Raw genomic sequence first — 25147 nt, 5'->3', positions numbered from 1 at the left:
ATAGGGAGGATTGGAAGTCAAGCGTAGTTGGGAGAGATTTTTCTTCGATATATTTTCTTCCGAAATTACGCAAGAGAAGTGCTTTGGAGTAAAGCACAAGCGCTGGAGAAGGAACTTTCGCGTCGGTGTTCATTGCGTGTGTGTGTGTGTGCGGGCACACACACACACACACACACACACACACACACACACACACACACACACACACACACACACACGCGCGCGCGCGCGCACACACACACGCGCACGCACACAGGCACACAGGCACACGTGCATACATACATGCATACATGCATGCATACATGCATGCATACATACATGCATACATACATGCATACATACATGCATACATACATGCATACATACATACATACATACATATTGGGATGATGATGTGGTGGACCATTCATCGCCGTTACGGCGTTACACTGCCCCATTGCGCTTGTTCATTGCAGAGCGAGGTAGACGTATGTATTTCTTACCACCGTCCTGCTTTAACTTCCCCTCCGAAATACGAAAGATTGAAAAAAAGGGGCGAAAAATGTGAAGCAGATTGGTCATGCGTTCCCACGCATTTTCTTCGTACAATAGGTCATCTACGTTTGTTCCAAATCACACATAAGTCTGGTGAAAACTAGATGATGAGTCGCAATCTGTTTTTTTTCTTTTTTTTATGACAATAAATTACGTCATGATTTCATCAATATGATGGTCAGCCAAAACTAACTGGCGGGCATGCATCTACTGATGTGTCAGCAGCAGTACAGTACGCACCTAGATCTACAGTCTATCCTCTCCTCCCTGGCACTATTTGCAACAGTGTCGCTGCTGAACTGAACTACAACTCCTAGAAAGCTGGAAGTCATATCGCATTGATATGCCTGAAGAGTTCCCATTTCTGGTTTCAGCTCCATGTGTCCTTTATCTTCCTTTCTTTCTTTCTTTTTTTTTTTGTGTGTGTTTGTGACGTCACGCGGAAACCACGACATTATTTAATCCAGAGATCCAATTAACACAAAGTAGAAGTCCTGGCTACGAACGCAACCAGCCTTCCGTACAAAGTTCCAGCACATCACTCTCTGTTTCGCGTACATCTGCTCTGTAGAAAAATAAACAGATTTGAGCTCTTACAGTGAAACAAATGGAACTCCGCACCAATGTTTTGTGTTCTCCCTAACGGCGTTGTGGACAGCAATTATGAGGCAACAGTTTTCTCAATTACCGCAGGGAGCGCGGACTGAAGATAGAGGAAGACATTTTCGGGGCACTTATTACTTCGTTGTTGCCTTTCGAGGTCGTTATCGTTTATCTTCTTTCCGATCCTTTCTTTCCCACCTGTTCATTGTTCCAATCCTCACCAAATCTAATATGTGCCGCCTCCTGATTGGACCGAATATTCCGCGCTCTTGTGTAGAAGAACCTTTCCTTTTTATATACAGGGTGTTTGCTCTAACGTGTCCAGAAATTATATTTAAAGCGAGCGATAAAAGAAAAGCAAGTGCTACTTTTCTGCTACTTGAGTAAGAAACAGGTACAAACAGATACTGCTTCACTAGTAGTACCTGTTTCTTGGTCAAGTAGCTGAAAAGTAGCGCTCGTTTCTCTTTTATCGCTCGCTTTAAATAAAATTTCTGGACACGTTAGAGCAAACACCCTGTATATAGCTATGTGAATGCTTCCTTTCGGCGATGTCGTCCGCGATGGTCCGGAGTTGTCGTCTGCTTCGCCGAACGACGGTCGCGCCGCCTAGAACGAAGTTTATGCTGTCCATAACTCTTTAGCGAGTTGCGGACGCAGACGCAAACAGGGCTAGACTTTATCCAATTTGCCGACATGCCCTCCATTCCAATACATCGTATTAAAAATATGGCCAGATGTCGTCTGCTTTCCAAGAGCTGTGCCATTTTCGAAGTTGGCTGCCGCTGTCCTTGCGGGGCCCAGGCTTTATTGCGTCAGCTTTTATTTGGGTCCCGTATCTTTGTGTCGTCCGTTTTTATATTTGTACTGCTCTGTCGTCTGCCTCAAAAAAAAAAAAAAAAAAACGGTTACATGGGCGCTCTGTTAACTCTGGTACTCGTGGAGCGTTCAGCGGCAGCTTATTGGATTTATGAAGCTGACAGCGAACGGCACGAAAACACCTCATCGATCGCAGAGGACAGTCTTTTCATATCACTGTGTCTGTCCGAGCATCGATTTTTGTAATTTGTTTCAAAGCTAGCCTCGTTCCCACTGAGTGTGGCGCGACATCGAAATGGTTTTGCGCAAGGAGAAAGGAGAAGAGCAAGTAACGGGAAATAACAATGCAGAGTTCGAAACGAGCGGGAAAGAGAGATAAGGACAGATAAATAACGTGGTGGTTAATTAGGTCGGAAGAAAGGGACGATCGTGTCATAGATAAATACGCGACTAAATGATAAAAGCGAAGCACCTGGTCCCAAAACATGATAAATATTCATAGAACCCACAGGAGCAGACTGCTCGTTAAAAGTATTTTATGGATCTATATATGTCCTCACTTTTCGCGCGCATTTTTTTCCCATTACCTTCTGAAGCCTTATCGCCTTTCGCTGCCGTGCCCTGGACGTAAAAAAAAAAAAAAAAAAAATATAACCGGAGGCGTCATTTCCATTCGTTGTGTTTGCTTTTATTCTTACAAAAGAGCTCCGTTGAAGTTGGAAAGTTTAAACGGATATTAGTTGTTGTTTTAAGCAACGTGTTTACATTCCGCGTTGACAATGCTGCAGCGTTAACTTCCGCGCCTCATTACTTCCAGTAAGCGCACTAGAGTGGAGACAGAATGTCCCGCTTTTCGTTCGTTTTTTGTCTATACAGACACGCCTAATGGTGCGTTATTTCGCCACGTTATCCGTAAACAGCGACACATGAGAAACAGTCTGGTGCTCCGCTATTTGTTTTAACTGACAAGATATAAAAAAAAACAGGCGCCTGGTTCAAACGCAGAATGGAGCCTGAAAGCGAGAAAATGGCGTCATTCTTTGTCGGTTCGCTTCTCCACAATGCTGAGTAGCTGTGCAGGCAAAGCACGCTCTGCAGGCGCTCTCGCATCGAGCTGCAGTTTGTCTTCGCTGGCTGCGGTGTTGAATTGGTGCGGTCAGAAAGTTGGGAGTTCGTTCCCGGTGTTTCAAAACCTCGTGAGCAAGAACAAGTCACTATTTTGTGTTATGAAGACGAAGCCTTTTCATTCGTTGATGGCGACAGAAACTTCCAGGTTGTTTTGACGAAGCTCGTGCAACGTCAGACGTACTTGGTGTTCCAGGTGCGACGATCGCATTGAGTGATACAGCAATCTGGCTCTGAATGCTCTCCCTGAACGCTGGCTCTTAGAATTTGAGCCCTGTTTGGGTTTGCCTAAACTTCAAAAATGCAACGCAGAAAAGAAGGGCGAAGTGATATAGTGTCTTGCGCCAACTTCGTAAGGAACTCGTATCTGAAGTCGTGTGTGGGACCCACACGCACAAAAATAAAAGAAATTACCCCAAGCAGCACAATGTACTGAAAGTCGAGTGCAATAGGGGTGGACGGGTAGGTAAAAGACCTTGAACAGACTGGTGAAACTAAAGAACATTGATAAGACACATACCGTCCACCCCTATTGCACTCGACTTTCAGTACATTGTGCTGCTTGGGACAGAATTCTTAGGATCTGAAGCTGCTCGGCCTTTCAGAGTGAACCTGTTAAGCGTGCTTCTCACATGCGCACCACCTCCCCAGACAGGTTTTACGAGATGAACCTATATTTCTCGGAGGGACGCCAAGACGCCAAGGTCTGCGTCACCTCTGGGACTTCTTGTCATCAACAGGCCTCTCCACCCTGCTTTGATTACCGGACCCCTTATCATATCCATCATCATCTCTCATCACGTACAAGTGGCACTGGGGCAGCGCCCAGCCTGCTGGCCGGCATCAGCCCCATCTCATCATCGTATCTCTATTTGTTTGTTTGTTTGTTTGTTTGTGTGTTTGTGTGTGTGTGTGTGTGTGTGTGTGTGTGTGTGTGTGTGTGTGTGTGTGTGTGTGTGTGTGTGTGGTGTGGTGTGTGTGTGTGTGTGTGTGTGTGTGTGTGTGTGTGTGTGTGTGTGTGTGTGTGTGTGTGTGTGTGTGTGTGTGTGTGTGTGTGTGTGTGTGTGTGTGTGAGGGCCACTTTACGTAAAGCGTAGCGACGTATTGATTACAGACGAAACGTACGATACGAGACGTACAAGCGAAGATGGGATACACTAAATATCGGTCACATTACGAACCATTTCAACTCTGGAAATATCCCAGCCTCTCTGTAATCCGATTAGAAGCAATAGGCGGCGAGCTGTAAGGATGACTGGCCCCATACTCTTCGCTCTGATGCTTCCGGAATTGGCGGTCGACTGCGTCCAATTGCGCTGGGGTGGAGATTATAGAATTTTTGAACAGTGCGGTTGGCCGTAAGCTCGAATCGTCGAGAAACGGCGCTGCGCTCTTCTACACGCTTCGATGCTCCAGCCGCAGCGATATTCGCCACTCTCGAGATTTCTCTGTTTATGCGAGCCTCGTACGATTGCTCTTCCTACCAGCGGCGTATGGCCCAGTGGATACAGCATTTGCACACTGGTGCCATCTCCAACGTCATACTAAAGGGATTAGCTCTAGTCCTATATCACCGACTGCGTTGTCTGAGGTGTTCCTTGGGGTTTTTTTTTTTTTTGGTGTGTGTGTGTGTGTGTGTGTGTGTGAGGGGGGGGGGGAGGGGGCTCCTCCCTCTTGTGTTCATATGTACATCTCTGTATACGCTGTTTATAGTTGTTCAATACAAATGTTTCATTTTTATTTTTTCTATGTACTGGTAAGATTATGCGCGGAAAATATCGGCCACCTCAACCACAAAGCCTATATTTGATTGCCATGATTGGAGTGTTTCATCGCCCGAGGGAAATGCTCTTATATTTTTTTGTTTATTAATATTATCAACCCTCAAGGACTGTTATAGGACTGGGAATTAAAGAGACATAGTATTATAATGGCACAGAAGGCTCAGAATGGGGGTGCGGGAAGAACATTTGGAGGACAGGCTGTTCCACTCTTCTATTGTTTCGGTGAAAAAATGAGTTTTTAAATGCGGTTGCGTGTGTCACGTAAGGCAAGAAACTGTCGGTGTGATTTATACGAAGAGTTCGTCGACAGGCTTTATATATTTATCCTCAGGAAAATTTTATGATGTTGAAGGAAATTTGGTTGGGAAGCTTTAATCGAATTTTTTTTTTTTTCGTCGTTCGGCGAGAAAAGGTTGATTTATGCAATAGCAGTAGCGCCGTAACAGATTCAGTTCCCTTTAGAAACGATAAAACTTCCTCTTGTCTCTACGCTGTGCCAACAAGGTCAGCTGTCCGCGCAGCTCCACAGTTTCCCTCTCTTCCTCAACGCCAGTGGAGCTACCTCATTGGGGCCTCTCCGGAATAAGGAGATAGCAGCTCAAGGTCACGTGGTTTCACCTGTGGGCACCAGCGGCATGGCCGAGCTTGTTGGTGGTAGCCAAGGTCGTGCTGAAGACTGGGAGGTGGTGGGTTCGAATCCTACCACCAGCTGTCTTTCTAGACGAATGTCGGCACAGTTCCCCCTGAAGTCGGCCCAGGGCGCATACTAACCCCCCCTGTCCCCCACACCTTCCTGCTGTCCTCTCACCGGCCTCGGTGGCTCAGTCGGTAACGTGCTCGCCTTCTGATCCCGAGATCGCGGGTTCGAACCCGGCTGAGGACGCCAGCAACTTGGTGGCAGGGTGCAAGTTGCTTAGACACGCCGTCTTCCGCGAGGGACGTTAAATACGGGGTGCCGTGGGATGGGCTTTCATCGCACGTTAAAGAACCCTCGGGTGGGCCAAAGCAATCCACACACCGACCGCTGTGGCGTCGCTCATGATCTCAGTTGTCTCGCGACGTAAACCCCCAATTATTATTATTATTTGCTGTCCTCTCTCGACCTGTCCACATCTGTACTCCGCTCATATCTAAAGTTGCTTCGCGGCGATAACACGGAATAAAAAAAAAAAGTCTTCTGTGGGCCCACGCGTAGTACCATGCCTGTCAGTGAACACCCCTTTACTGGTGCCTCGTGGGTTGACGAGACACTTTGTCACGTGGTTCCTCCAAACTTTCCCCTTTCCCCTGCGCAGAGGCAAGCTGTCGTACAGTAGGTCGTGGTCGTAGTCTATTGTATCGTAAACTGTAGGAGTTGGTTGAACGTACACGGGACATGCGCAGATACCCGGAGGCCCCCGGCGCACCGCTAGAAGTCCCGTACTCCTTTAATTGCTGACTTACTGCGCTGCCATTAGCCACTCTGACGTGGTTTCACTCTTCAGCGTTCGTGTCACGTCAACATCCTCGAATTGACGCATAATCCATCACTTCCCCATTATGAACCACTAACGGAAACTTCACCTCCTTACACGCCAAAGAGGGTGTCGTAAAATAAAGTCGTTAGTCTCCCGCAATGGCGACGTCTAGTGGCAGAGCGAAGAAGCTCCGCACGGAGAGCTGCATGAAACTCATTAGGTAAATGCGCACAGTGCCACCGCGGAATAATGAGTTGGCTGATTACTTCCCACTTCGTTGTCTGTTCTTCGCTTTCACTTGCCTTGCCGTAGCTTGTTTCTGATCACGTGACCTCTCAGGGGTCGGGGGGGAAAAGTTGCGCCGTCGGCTGAAATGAGCACCGTACATGTGTGTAAAGCACCCGGGTTTAAAGTGAGGGAAGCCAAGTGTCGTCTTCTGTCCACTGTCGTATTTTTCTGTAGCTTTTAGATCCTCTCGCGCATACATTTGCGTACTGTTTAATGATGCTTTCCGGCTCCATGCGACCTCCTGCGGGTCCCATTTAATATCATATGGGTCCCATATGAATTGATACGAGTTTTTCTTTTCTTTTTTTTTTTCTTTTTTTTTTCAATAGGAGGATTGTATGCAATCAGACAGAGTAGTTACGTATTATAATAAAAACAAAACTGTCAGAAGATTAGTTACGTATTGTCTTGCGCAAAACGCCAACATGATCGCGACCCGGCTGCAACAATGATACCTGTTCTGCTCTAATAGCTTTTCCGTCGATTTATTTATTTATTTATTTCACAATACTGTGAGCTCCATTGTCTAACCAAAACGAAACGTGAGAAAATGAAAAATACACATATCAGATATAGATTACGATTCAAAGATACGGCAATCCCTAGAAATGACGTACACTTCCGCAAGAAAGAAAAGAAAAACATTCACATACTTTTATACACAGCACTACATATCTCTCCAACCACTTACTAATCCTTAAAATCAGTCTCGGATCGGAAATAGCTGGCCAGTACTTGATTAAATATCTCGTCGGAAATAGAAATGCTTTTATCCGAATGGTAATGTATTCCATTCCACTATGGTTCGGGGTAAGAATAATATTTAAATGCGTTAGCGTTGTAATTAATTTCTTTTATGGATGACACGTGACGACCCCTAAGTGCTACGAGCTCTTTTGTAAATATAACGAACTTGAGTTAGCAGGAAACAGAACCCTCCCTTAGTATTTCAAACTATTTTTTAGGGACCAACTATAATTTGTTGTTACGTTAAAAAACGCTATCCGCATGACTATGACAAGACATCCAGTTTTGTGCTGCTTATCCGCTATTGATGTAGTAAAAAATTAATCATCGTACATAACATTACGTATGGTTATACGCACATCATATGTCATAACGCCCACGATTATATGAGCTTGACATGGCACGAGATATCTGTTCCGCGGTGTACGGTAACACTCCCACTGTCATCGACACCGCGATATCGCAAACCGCGATAACCCGTAATGACCGTTACGCGATGGCGCTGCAATCGTCATGTACCGTCCGCGTAATGTGGACGGATGTCTCTTAACGAGACTCGTCCTTTCTTTATCGGGAAGCTAATCAGGAGTACGTAAGAGGAGAGAAAGATGGGCCCGATTAGTTTCGCTTTTGGTCGTCATTAACGTCATGCGAGGCGGTTACCCCTGTCACACGGGGAGACGTAATCCTGCGCTGGTCGGATTACGTCTGGCGCTAATTTCCATGGCGGAAGAAGAGGACGCGAAAAAGAAGGGATCGATGAATAACCGAGGCTCCGCGCAACGAAAGCTGATAGAGAATAGAAGGAAGGCGCGTGAATTGCTGTTGGGGGTCATGATTGCAAATGGGAAAGATCGCGTGGCCTCCTGGCCAATGGAAAGGGATACAAGAGGCTGACACTCTAATGGGAGGCAAAATGGTGAAGGGTATTGAACAAGGTTGCCAGCTTACCTCCATTTTTGCTCGCTCTCATGATGTGGGAGAATGCGCTACGACAGTACGTCTGCGCGTATCGGAGAAAGAAAATGCTGTTGTTGTTGTTGGTGGTGGGGGTGGTGGTGGTGGTGCTCGTGAAAAGGCTCGCCATTGTTGGCCTCACAGAGGTGGGCAACTACACGACTGATGCCCTGGGGGAGTATGCGTCCTGGGCCGACTTCTAAGGGAACTGTGCCGACATATGTCTGCAAACGTCTGAGGAAAACCCAGGAAAACCCCAGACAGCACAGCCGGCACCGGGATTCGAACCCGGGTATCGAGAAAAGGTTGGTGGTGGTGGTGGTGATGGTGAAAGGGCTTGCCGTTGTCGGCCTCACGTATATGGGCAACGTCACGACTGACGCCCTGGGGAAATGTGCGTCCTGGGCCGACTTCTAGGGGAACTGTGCCGACATATGTCTGAAAGAGAAAAGGTTGGAGAAACCACGTGACGAAGCATCTGTCCACTCAGAAAGCAGAAATAAGAGGGCATTCGCAGACTCGCCACAACACTATTGTGAAAAAGATGAAGCGACATGGACCTCACGTACTGTTGTTGTGGTTCTTTATTGAGAGCTATTCAACGGGCGCATTAAGCAGCGGCTCCAGAGCGCGAGGAGCGTGCTTCTTATTACGAAACGGTATCACTCCTTTTCCTGAGCGTGGCGCTACTAGTGCACTCATCAAGCTCCTGGTTGCAGGTGGGAGCGCGTAAGTGCTGCTCTGGCTCACGTGACGTACGCAGAAAGGGGAGACTGGAAAACTAATGAGCCGCCTTGGAAACTTCGCCTGGGCGCGTATTGCGCTCGTGGCTTTGAAAGACCGTTTAGTAGGCGCGCCGGTGTACGGCGGACACAGTACACCGAGCGCGTTGGACAGAGCCGCTACTTAACGGGCCCATTGAGACCGTTCTACGAGCACGAGGGGAAAGGGAAAAGCTGATGGTGGTGTTGGTGCTAACGAAAGAGCTCGCCGGCCTCACAGAGGTGGGCAACGTCAAGGCTAAGGCCGGGGTCCCATAGCTTTTCTTTGAGCTGCAGCGCCAGTGCAGCCAGGAGATCGCTGGCGCTTTCTTCTTTTGTAATGAATGAATTTTCGTATTGAATATATGAATTATTAAGGCTGATTCACAATGCTGCGTTTACAGTTGCCCTTGCGTGTTACGTCCGCTGGGAGCCAATCATTACAACGAAACATCCTCCGGGATGGAACGAAGGTGCACGTAAGACGCTGTACGCAGACGTAAACGCAGTAATGTGAATCGACCTTCATACAACACACATTGCGTTACACCCACACAGTTCTTGTCGTTTCGACTTGTAATGTCCCAAACACTGTATCGATACCCACGAAGAGTGCGTGCTGTGTCATAGAGTGTGATGTGCACAACTATGTCACGTGTTTTCCTAATGGATTGTCTCGCCTTGCTTTCCGCAGCACATGGTCCAGCCCCAAATGGCGTCGTCGTACCCGCAGTACGCGACCCAAAATGGCGCCGAACGGGCCGACGGCAAGGACACCTCCTTCACGGTGCCCCTTGTCACAACCAATGGGGTGGAGCAGCAGACGGTATGTCCGATACCTTTTCATGGTTACATTACAACATTATTCGTTATGCCATCCTATTATACAGAGCTGTTCCACCTTTATACCCTCTTGTTCGTTCCCTATATCTTTTTTATTTTGGTACAGACAAGAACTTGTCATAGCCATGCCAAAACAATGAATTGTTCTGGAATTTCGGGAATCCTTTTCACATCACCTGCACTGTATTTATATTTGCTGTTGGTATTACTTCTTATTAGACCATGTCATTATTAACATGGTATTGCAATACCGGTCAACTGTGGCAAGTTCTTGTCAGTGATGGCTTTGTTTCTGTTTGTTCTGTCATGGTATTTCCTACCCATGACATATCTTTTGGAAGGGGTACTTTTCCACAATCCCTGTACGTACAATTTGGTTTTTGAGCACATGCGCTGCCCAGCATCCGAGTGGACGTTACTTGTGGGTGTATGCATGAGCTTGCGTGTGCGTGCCACGTGACCATTAGCGCATTTTAGATGCATTTCACACGCTGGATCTGCGCAAAGGTAAGCCTTGTACCGATGGAACAGTGCACGTGCTCCCGAGAGGGCGGAGCCTTGGACGCCATCTTGTTCCCTATCCTTGTGACGTCACAACACCCCCTACTCGAGGCGTGCATTATTCTCGACGTACCGAGGAAGCGAAACGCCTGTATCACCCTTGTTTTTGTCTGTGACTTAAGACGTACACCTTAAGCCCCGCCCACCATTGAGTTTGTACGTGTTGTTGCCTGCCGGCGAGACGGTCCTGATGCATGCGGCCTCGCTGATGTTGATATTGCATGTGCTGTACGGTAGATGTCACTTCATTCACCGCGCGCATTGACTTTCGGTGTTTTCTTTGGCCATGCGATTGTAGCCCCGCCTATGAGCGGCGTGCGGTTGCCTGGGAGACGAGAGTGCAACTTGTTTTTTAGTTGGTTCCTTGACACAGTTTTTTTCTACTTCTTTTACTGTTCTTAGTTCATGATTGGTGGTGGTCGCAAAGGTGCACTTTGCCGTAACCGTTTCTTTTTTTTTTTTTGTTGGTGGTGAAACATGATCTGCATTTTGGATTTATGGTTGTAGGAATCACTGCTTTCAATTAACCCGGCGTTGGAATAACGGCCTATGCATACCTATTCCTACTAAAAGTTTAATTTTAGAATATCTCTTAGCCCGCACTAAGTACTGTCCGCGACTTCGCTGTGTTCCATGTTAACGATGTGGTTATAGACGAAGTCAAATTTAGTTACATAGTTGCCTATGTGCCATAAAACGTAAACTCGTCATCATCAATCTGTGTAACTATAGACTGTTACACACGAGAGTCTCTCCGTATATTATAATACGCTTAAAAGGAAAAGTACAGGTAACACAGGGAGACAAGTAAATAGAAGTAATCGCTCAAATAGTACTGTTCAGGTGGAGGCACGTTTCTGTCGAAGTGATAACATAAGAGCTACAGTACACCTCCGCCAGCGCAGAATGTAGTCCGCTTATTGAGGGCGGAGTATACGAGAAGATGGCGAACCCTCACATGTGGTTTCGGATTCTCCAGTGACGTTTAGAGCGCGCTGCCACAAATATATTTTGACATACTTTACTTTAGCGCGTCTTCTATGTGTATCTTCGGACACTTGTGCAAGTCATCATTTTCTTTTTTCTCTACTTCTGATGCCGGAAGGTCATATCTTTCGGGCACGTTTGAACCATGCGACCATGGACCAATCTTCCCAGCAGAAAAATATCAAGTGCGTTGTGAGCAAGAAACATCCGTGGATCACCGTGAGGTGCCTTTCGTTCGTTATTTATTTATGCTAAAACGAAATGGCGTAATGTGAATTACGGAGCGCGTGAACGTACTTGTTCAAACGTTATAACTTAAGACTGTAGGAATTACTCAGTACAGTTAAGATGACTGATATAAATCAGTAGCAAAGACCCTTCATTGCTACAAAATCCATTCCTGTTGCACAATTTATTTTAAATCTCTCGTCCAAGAAAATGACATTTACGTCCGGCCCTCCACTCGAAGTTCTCTCTCTAATACAGTGTTGCCAACAGATAGCACACCTCTCATGAAAACGCGGCGTTTCACATTGAAAAATGGCACTCCTGCGCCAACGCGGTGAATTTTTAAGCGAGCAATATAAAAGACTTTAAAAACAACTAGAAAATACGAGGCGTTCTGGCACGGTCGAAATGCGTTTACCTTCAAAGCATTCTCTAACTACACATGTATCCGTTTTTTTCTGTCTTTAATCTTTCCCATCCACTGCCTTCCATACATTAAACGTTGTTGCTCAGCAAGGAAGGAAAGCTCGGATTTCGTCTCGCAAAGAGGTTTCCAAAACAGACACGCGCCACGTAAATTCCATTAACAGGCAGGGTTCCGCACATCTTGCAGCAGTCTTTCAATTTGTTCAGCAGCAGCGGGAAATCTTTCACCGGTGTGCAGGAAGCGTCTTGACGTAGTGGATAATTTAGTTTGAGCCAAGCTGCTGGCACCTTTGCTTTCAAGTTCGGTACTTGCATCCTCCAAAAGCGGCTTAATCCTGCCCTCGGAGACTTGGGCTGATAACCGTGTGCGTAATGCGATGTGACTGATGCCCCGTCCCCGTAAGTTGGTTAGGGACACGAGTTTGGCCTCCTTTTTATTTCTTCCCCAGCCCCCCCTCACATTTTCTATGATTATATTATGCAAACGCATGGCTCCCTGCACAGAAAGTGGTAGAGGGTACCGTTGTAGAAAGTGATGACGTCATCACTTTGGAGTGATAAATTAGTGTCGCATCACTGGCGGAGTCAGGTCTTTGCAAAGCCGAAGGCGGCGACGAGATTGGTTTAAAACAGAGCTTCACCACATATGACACGCCGAAGGCCAATCGTTGCATAATCATTGTTATCACACTTGATTTGCGGAAAGTGAGGGGCGTACGCCTTTTTGTGACAGTTATCGTGTATCACCGGAAGGTTCTAGTGGAAGAAAAAGCGAAAACACTGCTCACGGAACCGAAGTTCCGTCCCGTGTTGTGTTGAGCATGCGCACTGTGCCTGGATATCGGGAGTGGCGTACTGCACACTTAGCAGACGGCACTTAGCAGACGGCACTTAGCAGACGGCACTTAGCAGACGACACTTAGCAGACGACACTTAGCAGACGACACTTAGAAGACGACACTTAGCAGACGAGACCGTCAGCGTCTTTTCCTGTCGTCTGCTACGAAATGCCCTGTGGCTGTGTCGCCGGATATTCCCCGTGGTTAGCAGTGTACATGAAGACAGGGCGTTGAGCGCTCGCGTTCACGTGATAGCAGAAAGCTATGAAGTTTTTCGCATCTTCCGCTGGAGTATTCTGGGGAATGTCGCTCGTGTCAATACACGGTTATCGTAACTTGACAAGTGTCACAAGAGGGCGTACGCGTGCTGTGTTGTTCAACAAATCGGGGAGAGAACGATGTCATACGGGATGATAGGGTGGCTAGGAGCGTCTTGTGCAGTGGCAACAGCCTTTTTGCATCAATTGGTAGCATGTTCGCCTACTGATCCCAAGGCTTGCAGGGCCGATCGCGGCCGAGAACGCCGTAAACTTGGTAGCAGGGTACAAGTTGCTTAGACACGCCGTCTTCCGCGAGGGACGGCTGCCTTTGTGACGTCATAGAGTTTAGGAAGCCACCTCCCACGTATCTCGAAAGTGCGAGAAAAGGGTAGCGGACTACACTCTTAAAAATGAACTTCACCGCATAGCACTCTCCTAGCCAACTATCATCTCGAATGATATCGTTATCTGCACTGATTTGTTGAAAACGGGGGCGTACGCCTTTTTTGTGACACTTATGCTGTTCATAATTGTCACAAAAATGGCGTACGCCTCCCGTTTTCAACAAATCAGAACCGATAACGATATCATTCGAGATAATGGTTGGCTAGGAGCGTGCTATGCGGTGAAGTTCACTTTTAAGAGTGTACGGTATATTATTTTCGGCGCCCCTCGACTTTCAAGGGCACCCTTTGTGTGCGCCTGGTCCACTTGTACAGCTCCATCATGTTTGTAATGCGTGTTGGAGAAGCCTTCATCGACGACATATGTAGTTGAGATAATCCCGGAAAACAAAAACAGTGCGACAGATACGCGATGTAAACGGGTCGAGTTTCAGTGCAGGATGCATTCAGCAAATAGCTAGAGGGTGACGTCAAACAGGCCATGTGTCCATTCCATCTCCTGTGAGGCGTGCTTTCGCTACATCGCCACCACGTACGCAGGAGAAGCAACGTGTGTCTGCTAAGATGCACACTTCGGGAAAACATTATTGCATCGTAATTCGAGGTGGTGAAGGACGGAGAGGAGAAATATAAATGAAGAGACCAACGCTTGTTTGCAGTGCGTCATTTACTCCAGCCGCCTCAAGCCCATTACCTACGTCGTCAGTGCACACACACACCCCGAAACGCGTGTCACATAGCACGAGTGCAGAGACATTCCTGTGGCACTTACCCCCATCAGCCGCAAAAGCACTTCGCCATACAAAACCGTGCAGAGAAGAGTGACCACTGGCTCGACCAGAATAAACCGATGGCACGACCACTGGAGCAATCACTTCACCGTTTCTGATTGAAACATTCCCATTGGTCACGTGTTACCACACCGCATCGGGATAAATCCCTCACCGGAGTGCACCAGAGGACGCCATACACATTGCTCAGCTGCACGCACGCGACACACAGCCAGTTCGTTTCTTTGTTTGTAAGGAAAAAAAGAGAAATCAGCCAGCCAGTCGTGAAGTGCTAACAGAGTGCATTGAACAGGTACACCACAATAGACCTTTTTGGCATCAGTATAATACTCTGTGACGGCCATGTGCTTATATCGCCCATATCATGTTCCACTCCATAATCTCCGTCCTCGGGAATCTCGTGGAACGCACATCGTTTTAGGAATCTGATGGCGACCACTCGTCACCCTAAAAGCGTGCTGAAGTAGCCGACAAAATGTAGACTTGGGCTTACCTCTCCATGTAGTTTTCACCTTTTTCAAACAAACCACATTGACTCTGGTCAGAACGACAAAAAAAAAAAAAACTTTGCGAATTCTTTTTTTACGGGTACTCGCAGAGTTTCGCTTACAAGTTGAATGAAATAGGGACTATACGTACCTGACAAATAACCGCGCACTTTCACAGGCGACATTCCGGCCAATTCTATTAGCGCCATACAGCAGTCAACACCGAGGCGGGTATGCATTCACATCTCCGAGGGAAAGCTGACTCGTCGCGCGCGGGAGCAGCATTTCCATAAACCTAACTAGTGCATGAAGGGATTCCTTTCTTTGTCTTTTTTTTCCTCAACGTGACACTCTGTCCAATGCGTTTATCGCCAGCAACGGCGGAGAGTCAGCTGCAGAATAATTAATGAACCGCCGTCCAGCTCCAGCTGGCCGTGCATTGAGATCAAATGTTCTGGTTCGTTGGAACTGGGGTCTCTCCGCAGGAATTTTAACGTTTGACTCTCTTTCATTAATGGAATTGATAATGCGGCCTTAGGAAGACATACTTAAAGGGGCACTAAAATGCAAAAACAAGTTCACTTCAAATTACGTTCCACGCTATGTTAATTTCGTACATATTATCATAATTCAAAACTTTGATTCCGTTATGGAGCTACAGTCGAAATTATACCGGGCTCTTTCTTGCTTCGGCGCTGAGCAGTGAACGTCTTTTCAGCTCGTGCATCGGTGTTGCTGCGCGTGCCACGCCATGGAGCAATCCCGGTGAAAAACATAGTGCGCGTTGCGTAGCGGACGGGCGTCGCTCTCCGAAGGACGTGAAGATAAATGTTGTCAGTGGAACATTCGCGAGAACTGTTGTGGGCTACAATTCGGTGAATCGGTATTGAAAAATGCGGCAGTGCGCATCATGCCGCGCATATACGGAACACTATACGATCGGACCCGTTCCAAGTCCACACGGCCACGATAGGTATGCGCGCGCTTCTCCTGATTGGATGCCGCCAATCTTTGCCTCTTGGGGATCCCATTCGTTGCCGGCAAAGACGACTCTGTTTTCATTGCGTTTTTCTTCTAAACGGTGACGCTGTTTGAACTAATTTTGCTCGCATTATACTAATTGAAACACGGACTTTCATTTGAGAGAAAGTTGTTTTTTGCATTTTAGTGCTCCTTTAAAGTCATTTACTGTACAAGGTGTTTATTTTTATCCTATACAGATCTTTTATTTAAGAAAAAAAAAAGCTATGAGAACAGCATTGATGTCGTTTTTGCAGTTGAGTTATACGGCCAGGCAGATATCCTCTCGAAGAAAGTATGCGACTACAAGATGACTAATTACCTAAAATTCGTTAATGTAACTCTTTAATCGGGAGATTTCGGACAAAAGCGAAGTAGCCGAATGGGACGCTATCCCGGAGGCCATTCCGCGTTTAAAAAAATCTTGAAACAGGCACGTGCGTTAAAATATGCATCCCCGAATTTTGATATGCTGTAGGTGCCGGGGAAATCCCTTGCGCCTACTACGTGTGTCGATATATTTATCGGTCGTGTATCCACCTGTTTTTCGAAATCGAAGCAATCCTCCTCCCGGAAGTTCACACGTATTCGGCTATCAAGTCCCGTTGATAGGCGAACATTTCATGACGGTCAGCCGCATCACTTGTGTCGTTTCGGCCAAGGCTTGTCACCGCCACTTTCCACGTTAGCGTAGAAGGTAAACACGCTGTCCCTATTCTCCCTAACGGTCGCACCTCACTTCCCCAGTTTCGCTGGGATGCTGAATATTTACTGAGGAGAGCCAACTCCTCGTTGTATACACACAGGCCTATTTCCCTGTGGCTCCCCAAACAGTATGCCTTTTTCATGGGATAGCCACGGCGGAGCGAGTTTGGGGAATAATTTATCGGACGCGGGATCCATTCCCTAAATTGCGCCAGGAGCCTTTCCCGTGTGCCCCCACTTGTTCCACTATATACCTACCACGGTCGGGCTACGAGACGGCTCCATTGCTTCCGAGTACTTAATTATTTTCGAAACTGTGTCCACACGGTTTCACGGCGCGGTCGCCGTAAATTACTCTCCTGTCAAAAACAAACAAAACAAAAAGTCGGAGCGGAGACTCGACTTTACTGTTGCGGGATAGCTTCTTACATCTCTTACTTATTTAACGCGTGGATGCCAGTGTCGTGTACGGAAACGTCTTAGGAGTCTTCTGGGAAATTTAGACGCTACGAGGCGCTGTCGTCGCACCATTTTTCACGCGGGATTATGGCCCTCGTGTCACTGGCGGGAAGTATTATTTTTTCATACTGGGGCTCCACGAGTTGCGTCTGAAAGCGTGAAATAGATCAGATGGAAACGCAAAGCACGCGTGACATTATTCAAAAAGAGATGTAGTGTGTTGGGAAGATGTCTTTAAGAAAACTCTGAACGGAAAGTATAGGCTAGCCATGGGGGAGGAGTCAGTGTTGTCAGCCCTTCTTGTTTATCTACTATTCATGCCGGTATTATCTTCTTGCGGCTTCATCCTTGGACCATCCTTGGACCATCTCGACGTCGTAATTCGTGCTCCAAGATAGATAGGCTCTCCGCACTGTTATCCCGTACACTGGCGCATGCATAACGGATGCTTAGAACTCTGGTTTCTATATTAGAAGCTCTAGCAACCCCCACACAGCCGCCAGTATTGTGTTCATCTGCGTCCTTCAAAATCACTATTGCTGTTGTGTAACGTTCAAACTTGCACAACCAGATGGAGCTTGGAACTGGTATTCATCTTGATTTAAATAGTTATGCGGACATATATACTGCGCTTTCGGCCAGCAGTCCTGCATTGCTGTTAGACCCAATGTTCCTTTTACAAAATTACTGTCATCATCGTTCGTATATTTGCTGAGGTGCCCCTGTATCCCCGAGTGAGGAATGAGGTCGTGAATTTTCAAACCTACAATTTAGCGTACCGTCGTTCTCCATTACATACCTTCTATCCGCCACATTAGACTTAACTACAACAAAGAAAGCGGGCAAACACCATCGAACGTACCATTGATGGACGAGAGCAGTACAGTCCGTGGCTATCGCCTCGATTACACGCGAAATTCTCCTTGGAAGAGAGCTTTCTCTTTTTAAACTTCTTGAAGGATCGAATTTTTCTCCTATCCGTATCTCTTAGTATCCTTCCGCTCGTCTTCAAAACGAGAGAAAATTTAACGAGTTGCTAACGCCGGGCTGTCGTACCAAATAGCTCCGGCTTTGATAGATAGGGCCTGCATTATAGCGCAAGCAGATTCCATATGCCTTCGACGAAAATTTGACTTGATTGAAAGGATAATGTAGCCACCGTATGAGCGATGCAGTTTGATAAATTTGACGATATTTTCGACGCTTCGCACAGTTTTAAAATCGCTCATCTATTACTGAAAGTACTCATTCATCGCAGACGACTGCAGCAGACAACTTCTAAAGGGCAGCAGACAATTACCGAAATGCTAAAACGTGCTTTAGCTTTTCATATAAACGAGCGCTTTCTAAAAGCGGGTATTTTTAGGATAATATTACTGGCTGCAGTATTTGTTCTGATGCCTGTGAAGCTTTGCTGTTAGCTATTTTTCTGCCGTTGCTTGCAGATGTCGCCACTGTCAACGCGCTTATGGCAGTGTGACTTGCCTCTTGAAGATATACGCTGTTAAAGTGTGTGCCTGCGCATGAGATGAGGTAAAGAGAAATGAGACCATGTGTCTAGCCGGATAAATGAGCAGGAACAGTTTTCGTGGCAGTTATCTGAGGCGATAGCGTTGTTTGCATTGGGCAGTCAATCAAATGCATCGGGTGCCATCTACATGTTTTTCATTTGATTCCTCGGTCAGGACGGCCTCAGAAAAAGTGCAGCGAAACCACAAGAAGAACATTGTTAGAGTTCAAGTTTCCATGATCCTGTATTTTTATTTGCGCAAAACAAAATGTGTATGGTTTCATGAATCGCCCACTACACATTGATGCACGTAACACGATATACGAATGATAGCAATCGCTGTGACCGCCTTCAGGAGTTCTCGTTTGCCATTTCTCGGTGGAGTGTCTGCTGATGAGAATTGGTGAGCAGGTTTTCACCCCCTGTAAATAGAAGCGGAGGCAATCTCTTTCGCCTTACCCTAGCAGACGGCACGGTGTTCGTCTGCGATTGATCGCGACAGATGATGCCACTATCGATTCTGTTGCCGCTATGCTTTCTCCTGCTGTCTGCTGCGACCTCTGTCCAACGCCTTTCACTGAACAGAAAGTGGGACGAGATACGTTTCTGAGCGCTAAATAACAGCTTCGGGTAAGAAAGCTCCCTTATTACAGCGAGGCCGAACGAAATAGTGTATCCTCACCGATAGCGACAAGCCGCTACTAGCGACGTCTGGTGCAAGATGAGGGAAGAATCATCTTGGCTCTTTGCCAACTATCATGTGCAGCTGTAGAGCTGTAGTATCGGTTTGTTGACACTTGACAAATACAGTGGCCACATGGCCACCAATGGCTGTAAGCTGTAGTGAAGTCGTGCGTGACTAATAGATAATGCTCAAGTAACTAATTTAATACGACATAGTTGCCGGACCAAATAGAAATGTATACAAAATGAGCGGCGTCAGTGGAGGACAGTATTGCTATTGATGTCGATGTGATTTCTGTTTGTAGCCACGCTGTATGACGACTGCTTTGATAACGGTGTGTTATAATCTGCTTCCTCACCTTTTTGATTCCGAGCATGCTATTTCCTGTATTGGGTTCACTCTAGAGTTGGACTAATACCCTCTAAACCGTGTCACTGCATGCCTTGCTTTTTGCACATTTTGATTGTCATCTTGGTTCGGCTTCTACTCATCCAGATCACCGTTTAGACTCACTCAGTGTATTTGTACTCTCTTCGAAGAGCCTTTTGTTCCGTAGCTATCCTCGGTTGTGCTCGTCGTTATCTGTGTGTGTTCAGCGGATTTGTCTTTTCAGGTGGCAACACTGATCGGCTTTTTCTTTTTAATTTGAGCTTCAGTTAGAAAATGTTACAGAAATACAGTTACTCCCTTCTTCTTGTTCCTTCCGTCAATCCAACCATGCCAGTTATGGGATTGACAGGTCTAGCGATTTGTTTTCTTTTACACAATATAATCCCTAAAGAAGAAATACAGAGTTAAACTGGTGTATTTCTTTGTGCATCTCAGTAAATTTGTACGTGTATTGCAACATTTTCGCAGTGTATCTTTTAGTGCCTTTTGTGATATGGACAGCACGTTCCTGGGCCCTCCACTCGAAGTTCGCAAGTTTCGGTTTCTCCAGGAGCTAGGTGACGTCATCGCATCTGCGCGTATTCATCGGCGCAAGCGTTGTTTCCAGACATATGTCTCTCCTATTCACTTTGCAGGAATGGTTCTTGCTGAGGTCGTACGGCGACGTATGAAGTGATGACGTTCGTGGAGCAACAATGTTGCCAGACGGGAGCCACATTTCGTCATCTTTCCGTCATGTTTCGGAATTTATCTAAAACTTATGTTGCATTAACGTCCACGTCACGCGGACGAACAATATTTTTTTCTGGGTACAATTCTGGAGGTACAAAATTTTTTCTGGAGCGACGCGTAGCGTGTTTCTCACAAATCCCACCTGACGGCGCAGCATATCTGACGCTCGCCGCTGCGGATGTCCTGTCCACGACCTACTAGATTATAGCGACCATGTCATACGGACCCCTTCCCAGCGCCGCATTTGGAAGCTAGCGGTGGCGCTACTCATCGGCCCAGTTATTGCTTCCTCAATTTCCACAGTACTTTGTACCTCAGCTTACCTTAGTATTTTTGTACAAGCAGTGGACGTCCCACGAAACATGCTTCTTTCTAAAGTTGATTATCATCATCAGTCTACGCGTTTTCATAGGCGCTGTTGCTATCGTCTGCTACTGTAGTCGTACGTCCGCTTCTGCGCTTTCAAAATTCAAATTTCCATTGTCCAGTCATTATGTAGATCTCGCGGGCCGATGAGTAGCGCCCCCAGCGGATCGTGTGGACGGGCTCCTCATAAGGGTTTGCCGATTATGACATGGTCGTTATAATGTAGTAGGTCGTGGTCGTGTCTAGGCAATTCGTACCATACTACAAAGTTGCTGACTTCATCGACCGTGTTCAAACCCACTCTGACGCGACAACGGATGCCGATTCATCTGGTGACGCCACGTCGGCCGCGTTCCGAACAGCAGCCAAACAGCACATTGAACAATATACTGCCCACTAGGGGCGCGTTCGCCGTTATTGCGGATTCACTGTCGACACGAAACCAGAACCCAGAGAGAGTCCTCGTAAAGCGTTTCTGTAACATCTTCAAAGAAGCGAGAAGCTTTTTAGGAAAACGAATTATTGCGATGGAAAAGCCGTTCCATAAGATTCGTGGAAATTGAGCTTTTATGGTTGGGCAGAGCGCGTCGCCAGTGTCTTCTGTGTGGGAAATGAAACCCTGAATTACGGTGAATTACAAAGAGCCGGCTCATCACACCTCTTTTATGGATTTAGTTTATGTTTATTTATTAACCAAGACCGTCCTATGAGAGTCGAGCCGAGTTTCTGCAGTATTTGAAATGGTGCTTATGATCAGAATTATTCAGCCGTACCCGAAGCCGTTGAGGTGAACCGAGTCTGAACAAGGTCTGAACGAAACGACGCTGATACGGTGAAAGTTATCGGGAACTGGCGAGCGTAAGGTTGGCGGTGGGGCGGGGGGAACACAGTGCAAACGGTCGATCGGCAACGAAGCGATGGAACAACCTCTACGATGCATGTGGTGCAATCTGTCGTCCAGAATAGAATAAATATATTTTCCCGAGGCACTGTAAAGATTATTTCACAAAACAACAAGAAACGTACTCCCATACGTGTATTCGATCGATAAGACATTGTAAAATTTAAAACTTAAACGTTCGAACAGTTCTAAATCCCGACAGCAACCCCACATGGAATGTCATTCAAAATGACGCAGCGGTCGTGTCGGATATCTTCTGACGACGACTTTTGACGACTCTCTTTTCTGAACGACGACGAAACATTAATACACCGCGAGGCTTTCGAGGAACCATTACATCATCCACGAAATACTTGGAGAGCGATCGGTATCGAACTGATCGTCGTAAAGCGCATGCGCGTAGCTCCCGTCTCTCCCAGTTGATCGTACCGGCGCAATCGGTTCCCGAAAACTCTCTACGGTAGCGCTTCCCATTCGTAGAGTTGACAGTGATCGGAGAGGTCGTTTCATGTCGTGGCATGTACGGTGGAACCATAGTGGAGCCACTCCGCCATTTTTCATTTCCATCTGGGGCACAATGTTGCTAGGAGAATAATACTCTGCCCACGAACACATAGCTGTGCCACTTCCTCGTGGACTGTTTTGCAAAGAGGAAAATAATAGAAAGAAGCTAAATTTTCTGGCATATAAAAAAATCACGAAATTTACAGAAGCACGAAAATACGTAAACAGTGAGAGATTACCCGAGGCGGGCTATAGACATGGACGACAAAAACACGTAAGCCACCAACGCCCAGAATCACTTAAATCAAACAACTCGCACATTTAAGAGAAAAGAACAGACCTCTACCCGAGAAACGTCATCATGACGTTGGTAGACAGACTAAAACCGAAACAATTCGGAAGGAGAGGGCTGGGTTCCATGAATAGGCACTTGTTCGCTGCGTCCCTTTCAGGGATCATCGTAATCCCCTCAAGACCGTGGCTTTCGGGCGAGACCTTGTACGACTCTAGCATCGAGCATAGTTCAACTCTACCAAATTGGTGGCGCATTCGAACACTATGAGGTCTTTTGTTTACAAACAGGGGGAGGTATATTAGTCTGCCACTTAAATGGACACTTCGCAAGGATTCGAAAAAAAAAAGGTAAGCATCATACCGAACACGAACGACACCCTCGATACCGAATACAACATTCGCATTCATTTTGTGCTAGTAATTAATTCGTAAATGATGACAATAGCAAACTGAAACCGAAATGCGAAGAGCAAAAAACAGAGCTCCATACTACTGCGGTTCGTCCGGAGGAGGATACCGCGACGTGATCCAGCATTGTCGTCTGCTTCCAAACCTGCATTCTCCCTTGCGTTTTGAAGGAAACAAAAAAGGACGTCCCATGTAGTTGCCGTTTACCTCGTGTAGCGAATCTCTTGCCCACGACCTACTAGATTATAACGACCATGTCATAAGCGCGGACCCCATAACAAGCGATACGCGACGCGATGCAGAATTTGTCGCTGTCGCGTCTGGTCATGGCGCGACTTCCTGGTCCATTTGAGCAGCGACATTTCGTCGCCAAGAAATGATGTTTTTGGAGAAGCACTGCTTATTTTATTCGAGCTAAGTTGTAAATTGCCATAAATATACCAAAAATAGTATTTCATTCGTCGAAACGAGGAGAACTTGTAATGAAGGTGCTATGTAATATTCGCCGTAACGCAGTGGCGCTGCGGTTGAAATTCCCAACGCCCCGCCCACTTCTCCGTCTGCTACTTTTGTTGGTTGCCCTCTCCACCCTTTCTCTTGCCCACGCGTTCAGTTCTTGTTTCACGCCGTCAAATCTAGCTGGTTTTGTCAAACAACAGGCAACAAACTCAGCGACATGCTACAAATATCTACTGGGAGTAGATGCAGCAATATTCAGCCGCGACAAAGCTGTTTTGACGCTCGTGTGGCGGTAGTGACGTCGATTTTGTCGCTTCTCGCGTGTATCTGCCGCGTGTTGCTTGTTATGGGATTCGGGCTATAGGCACCCCTTCCCAGCGCCGCATTTGGAAGCTAGCGGTGGCGCTACTCATCGGCCCGGTTATTGCTTCCTCAACTTCTACAATAATTTGTACTTCAGCTTACCTTATTATTTTTGTACAAGCGGTGGATATCCCACGGAAGATGTTTCATTCTAAAGTTGATTATCATCATCATTCTACGCGTTTTCATAGGAGCTGTTGCTGTCGTCTGCTACGGTAGTCGTATTATGATAATGGTACCGTGATGTTACACGTAAGGTTTGTCTGCGCAGTGTGGCGACATATGTTGCACGGTTCGCAGGGTAGTACTGTTCTCCGCTTCTGCGCGTTCCAATTTCAAATTTCCATTGTCCAATCATGATGTAGATCTTGCGGGCCGATGAGTAGCGCCCCTAGCGGATCGCGTGGACGGGCTCCTCATAGGGGTTGCCGATTATGACATGGTCGTTATAATCTAGTAGGTCGTGCTCTTGCCGCAACCACTCATGCGACATATTGAGCCGACCATTATGAAGTCGATCGTAACGGGATAGAAGCCAGTACGCTTTGGAAAAAGGTTGTATCCTTCCAAAACACGAGCAGGTCAAATGAAGCAGCGCCGGCAAAAGATGCCGGATGATGTCAGCAGTGTGTTGCGGTGTTGCTTTCAGCGCCCTCTCGCTTTACGTAGGCGAAGCGCTCGCGTCGTAATAAATTATTTTGAATAAAATCTGCGCTGTTTTGGAACGAGATATTTCGCACACATGTTCCTGACATCCCAAAGGTTATACGTATATCCCCCCCCCCCCAAAGGTTACGGATATACCACAACCTTTGTGGTGATTTTGTTGCGGAGTCCCACAGCCAATGGCTATCGCCATACCAACATTTGATTTTTTTTTTTTTCTTTCCGCCTTTTTTCTTGTGACCTCAGATCTCTACCCACCTACACCGTTACCTCACATATTCATACGTAAACGACGGGGAAAGAGGAGCTCGAAAAGCGCATTCGTGTGAAAACAAAGATACAGAGATAAGGCCTTTTTTTTTTTTTTTTGCTTTTTCTTGTCGTAGCGTAAAACTTACGTCAGATAAAATGGGAAAGAGGCAGGCGAGCCGATGATGATGGAATTCCACGGTTGAAACACTGAGATTGAGGAAAATTAGACGACCACGACGAAATTTCTCACGACAATTTCGTGGTCGTGAAATTTTTTCCGACCTCAGGGTTTCAAGTATGTAATATTTACCTCGCTCTCGGAAAGGAAGTCGAGGCGCAAACTGATCTCGTATTTCAAAGCTGTCGTATATCTCACTGGGTGAAGTGCTTTTGATAGCTCGCATCGAGCCGTGCTGCTAGTTGTGAGTACATTGTGTAGCTCAGTTGTCGGAACCTCAATAAATAATCGCCTACATTCTTACACTATCCTCGAAAATAGTACAAGTACTACAAGTACTACTACTACTACAA

General features: G+C 46.6%; 1 protein-coding gene across 8 annotated transcripts in view; it reads left to right on the top strand.

Annotated features, from left to right (window-relative positions):
* Nucleotides 1-25147, top strand: part of LOC135391829 (RNA binding protein fox-1 homolog 3-like) — a 318229-nt gene that overhangs the window by 271727 nt on the left and 21355 nt on the right. For all 8 annotated transcript variants that reach the window (XM_064622323.1, XM_064622326.1, XM_064622321.1 and 5 more), the window contains exon 2: nt 9770-9901. In XM_064622323.1, the coding sequence (XP_064478393.1) occupies nt 9770-9901 (132 nt within the window). The remainder of the gene's footprint in view (nt 1-9769; nt 9902-25147) is intronic.

Source organism: Ornithodoros turicata, chromosome 4 (assembly GCF_037126465.1).
Source record: "Ornithodoros turicata isolate Travis chromosome 4, ASM3712646v1, whole genome shotgun sequence".
Taxonomy (NCBI): Eukaryota; Metazoa; Arthropoda; class Arachnida; order Ixodida; family Argasidae; genus Ornithodoros; species Ornithodoros turicata.
The sequence above is the reverse complement of the archived record's forward strand: the minus strand, read 5'-3'. Positions and strand labels throughout refer to the sequence as shown.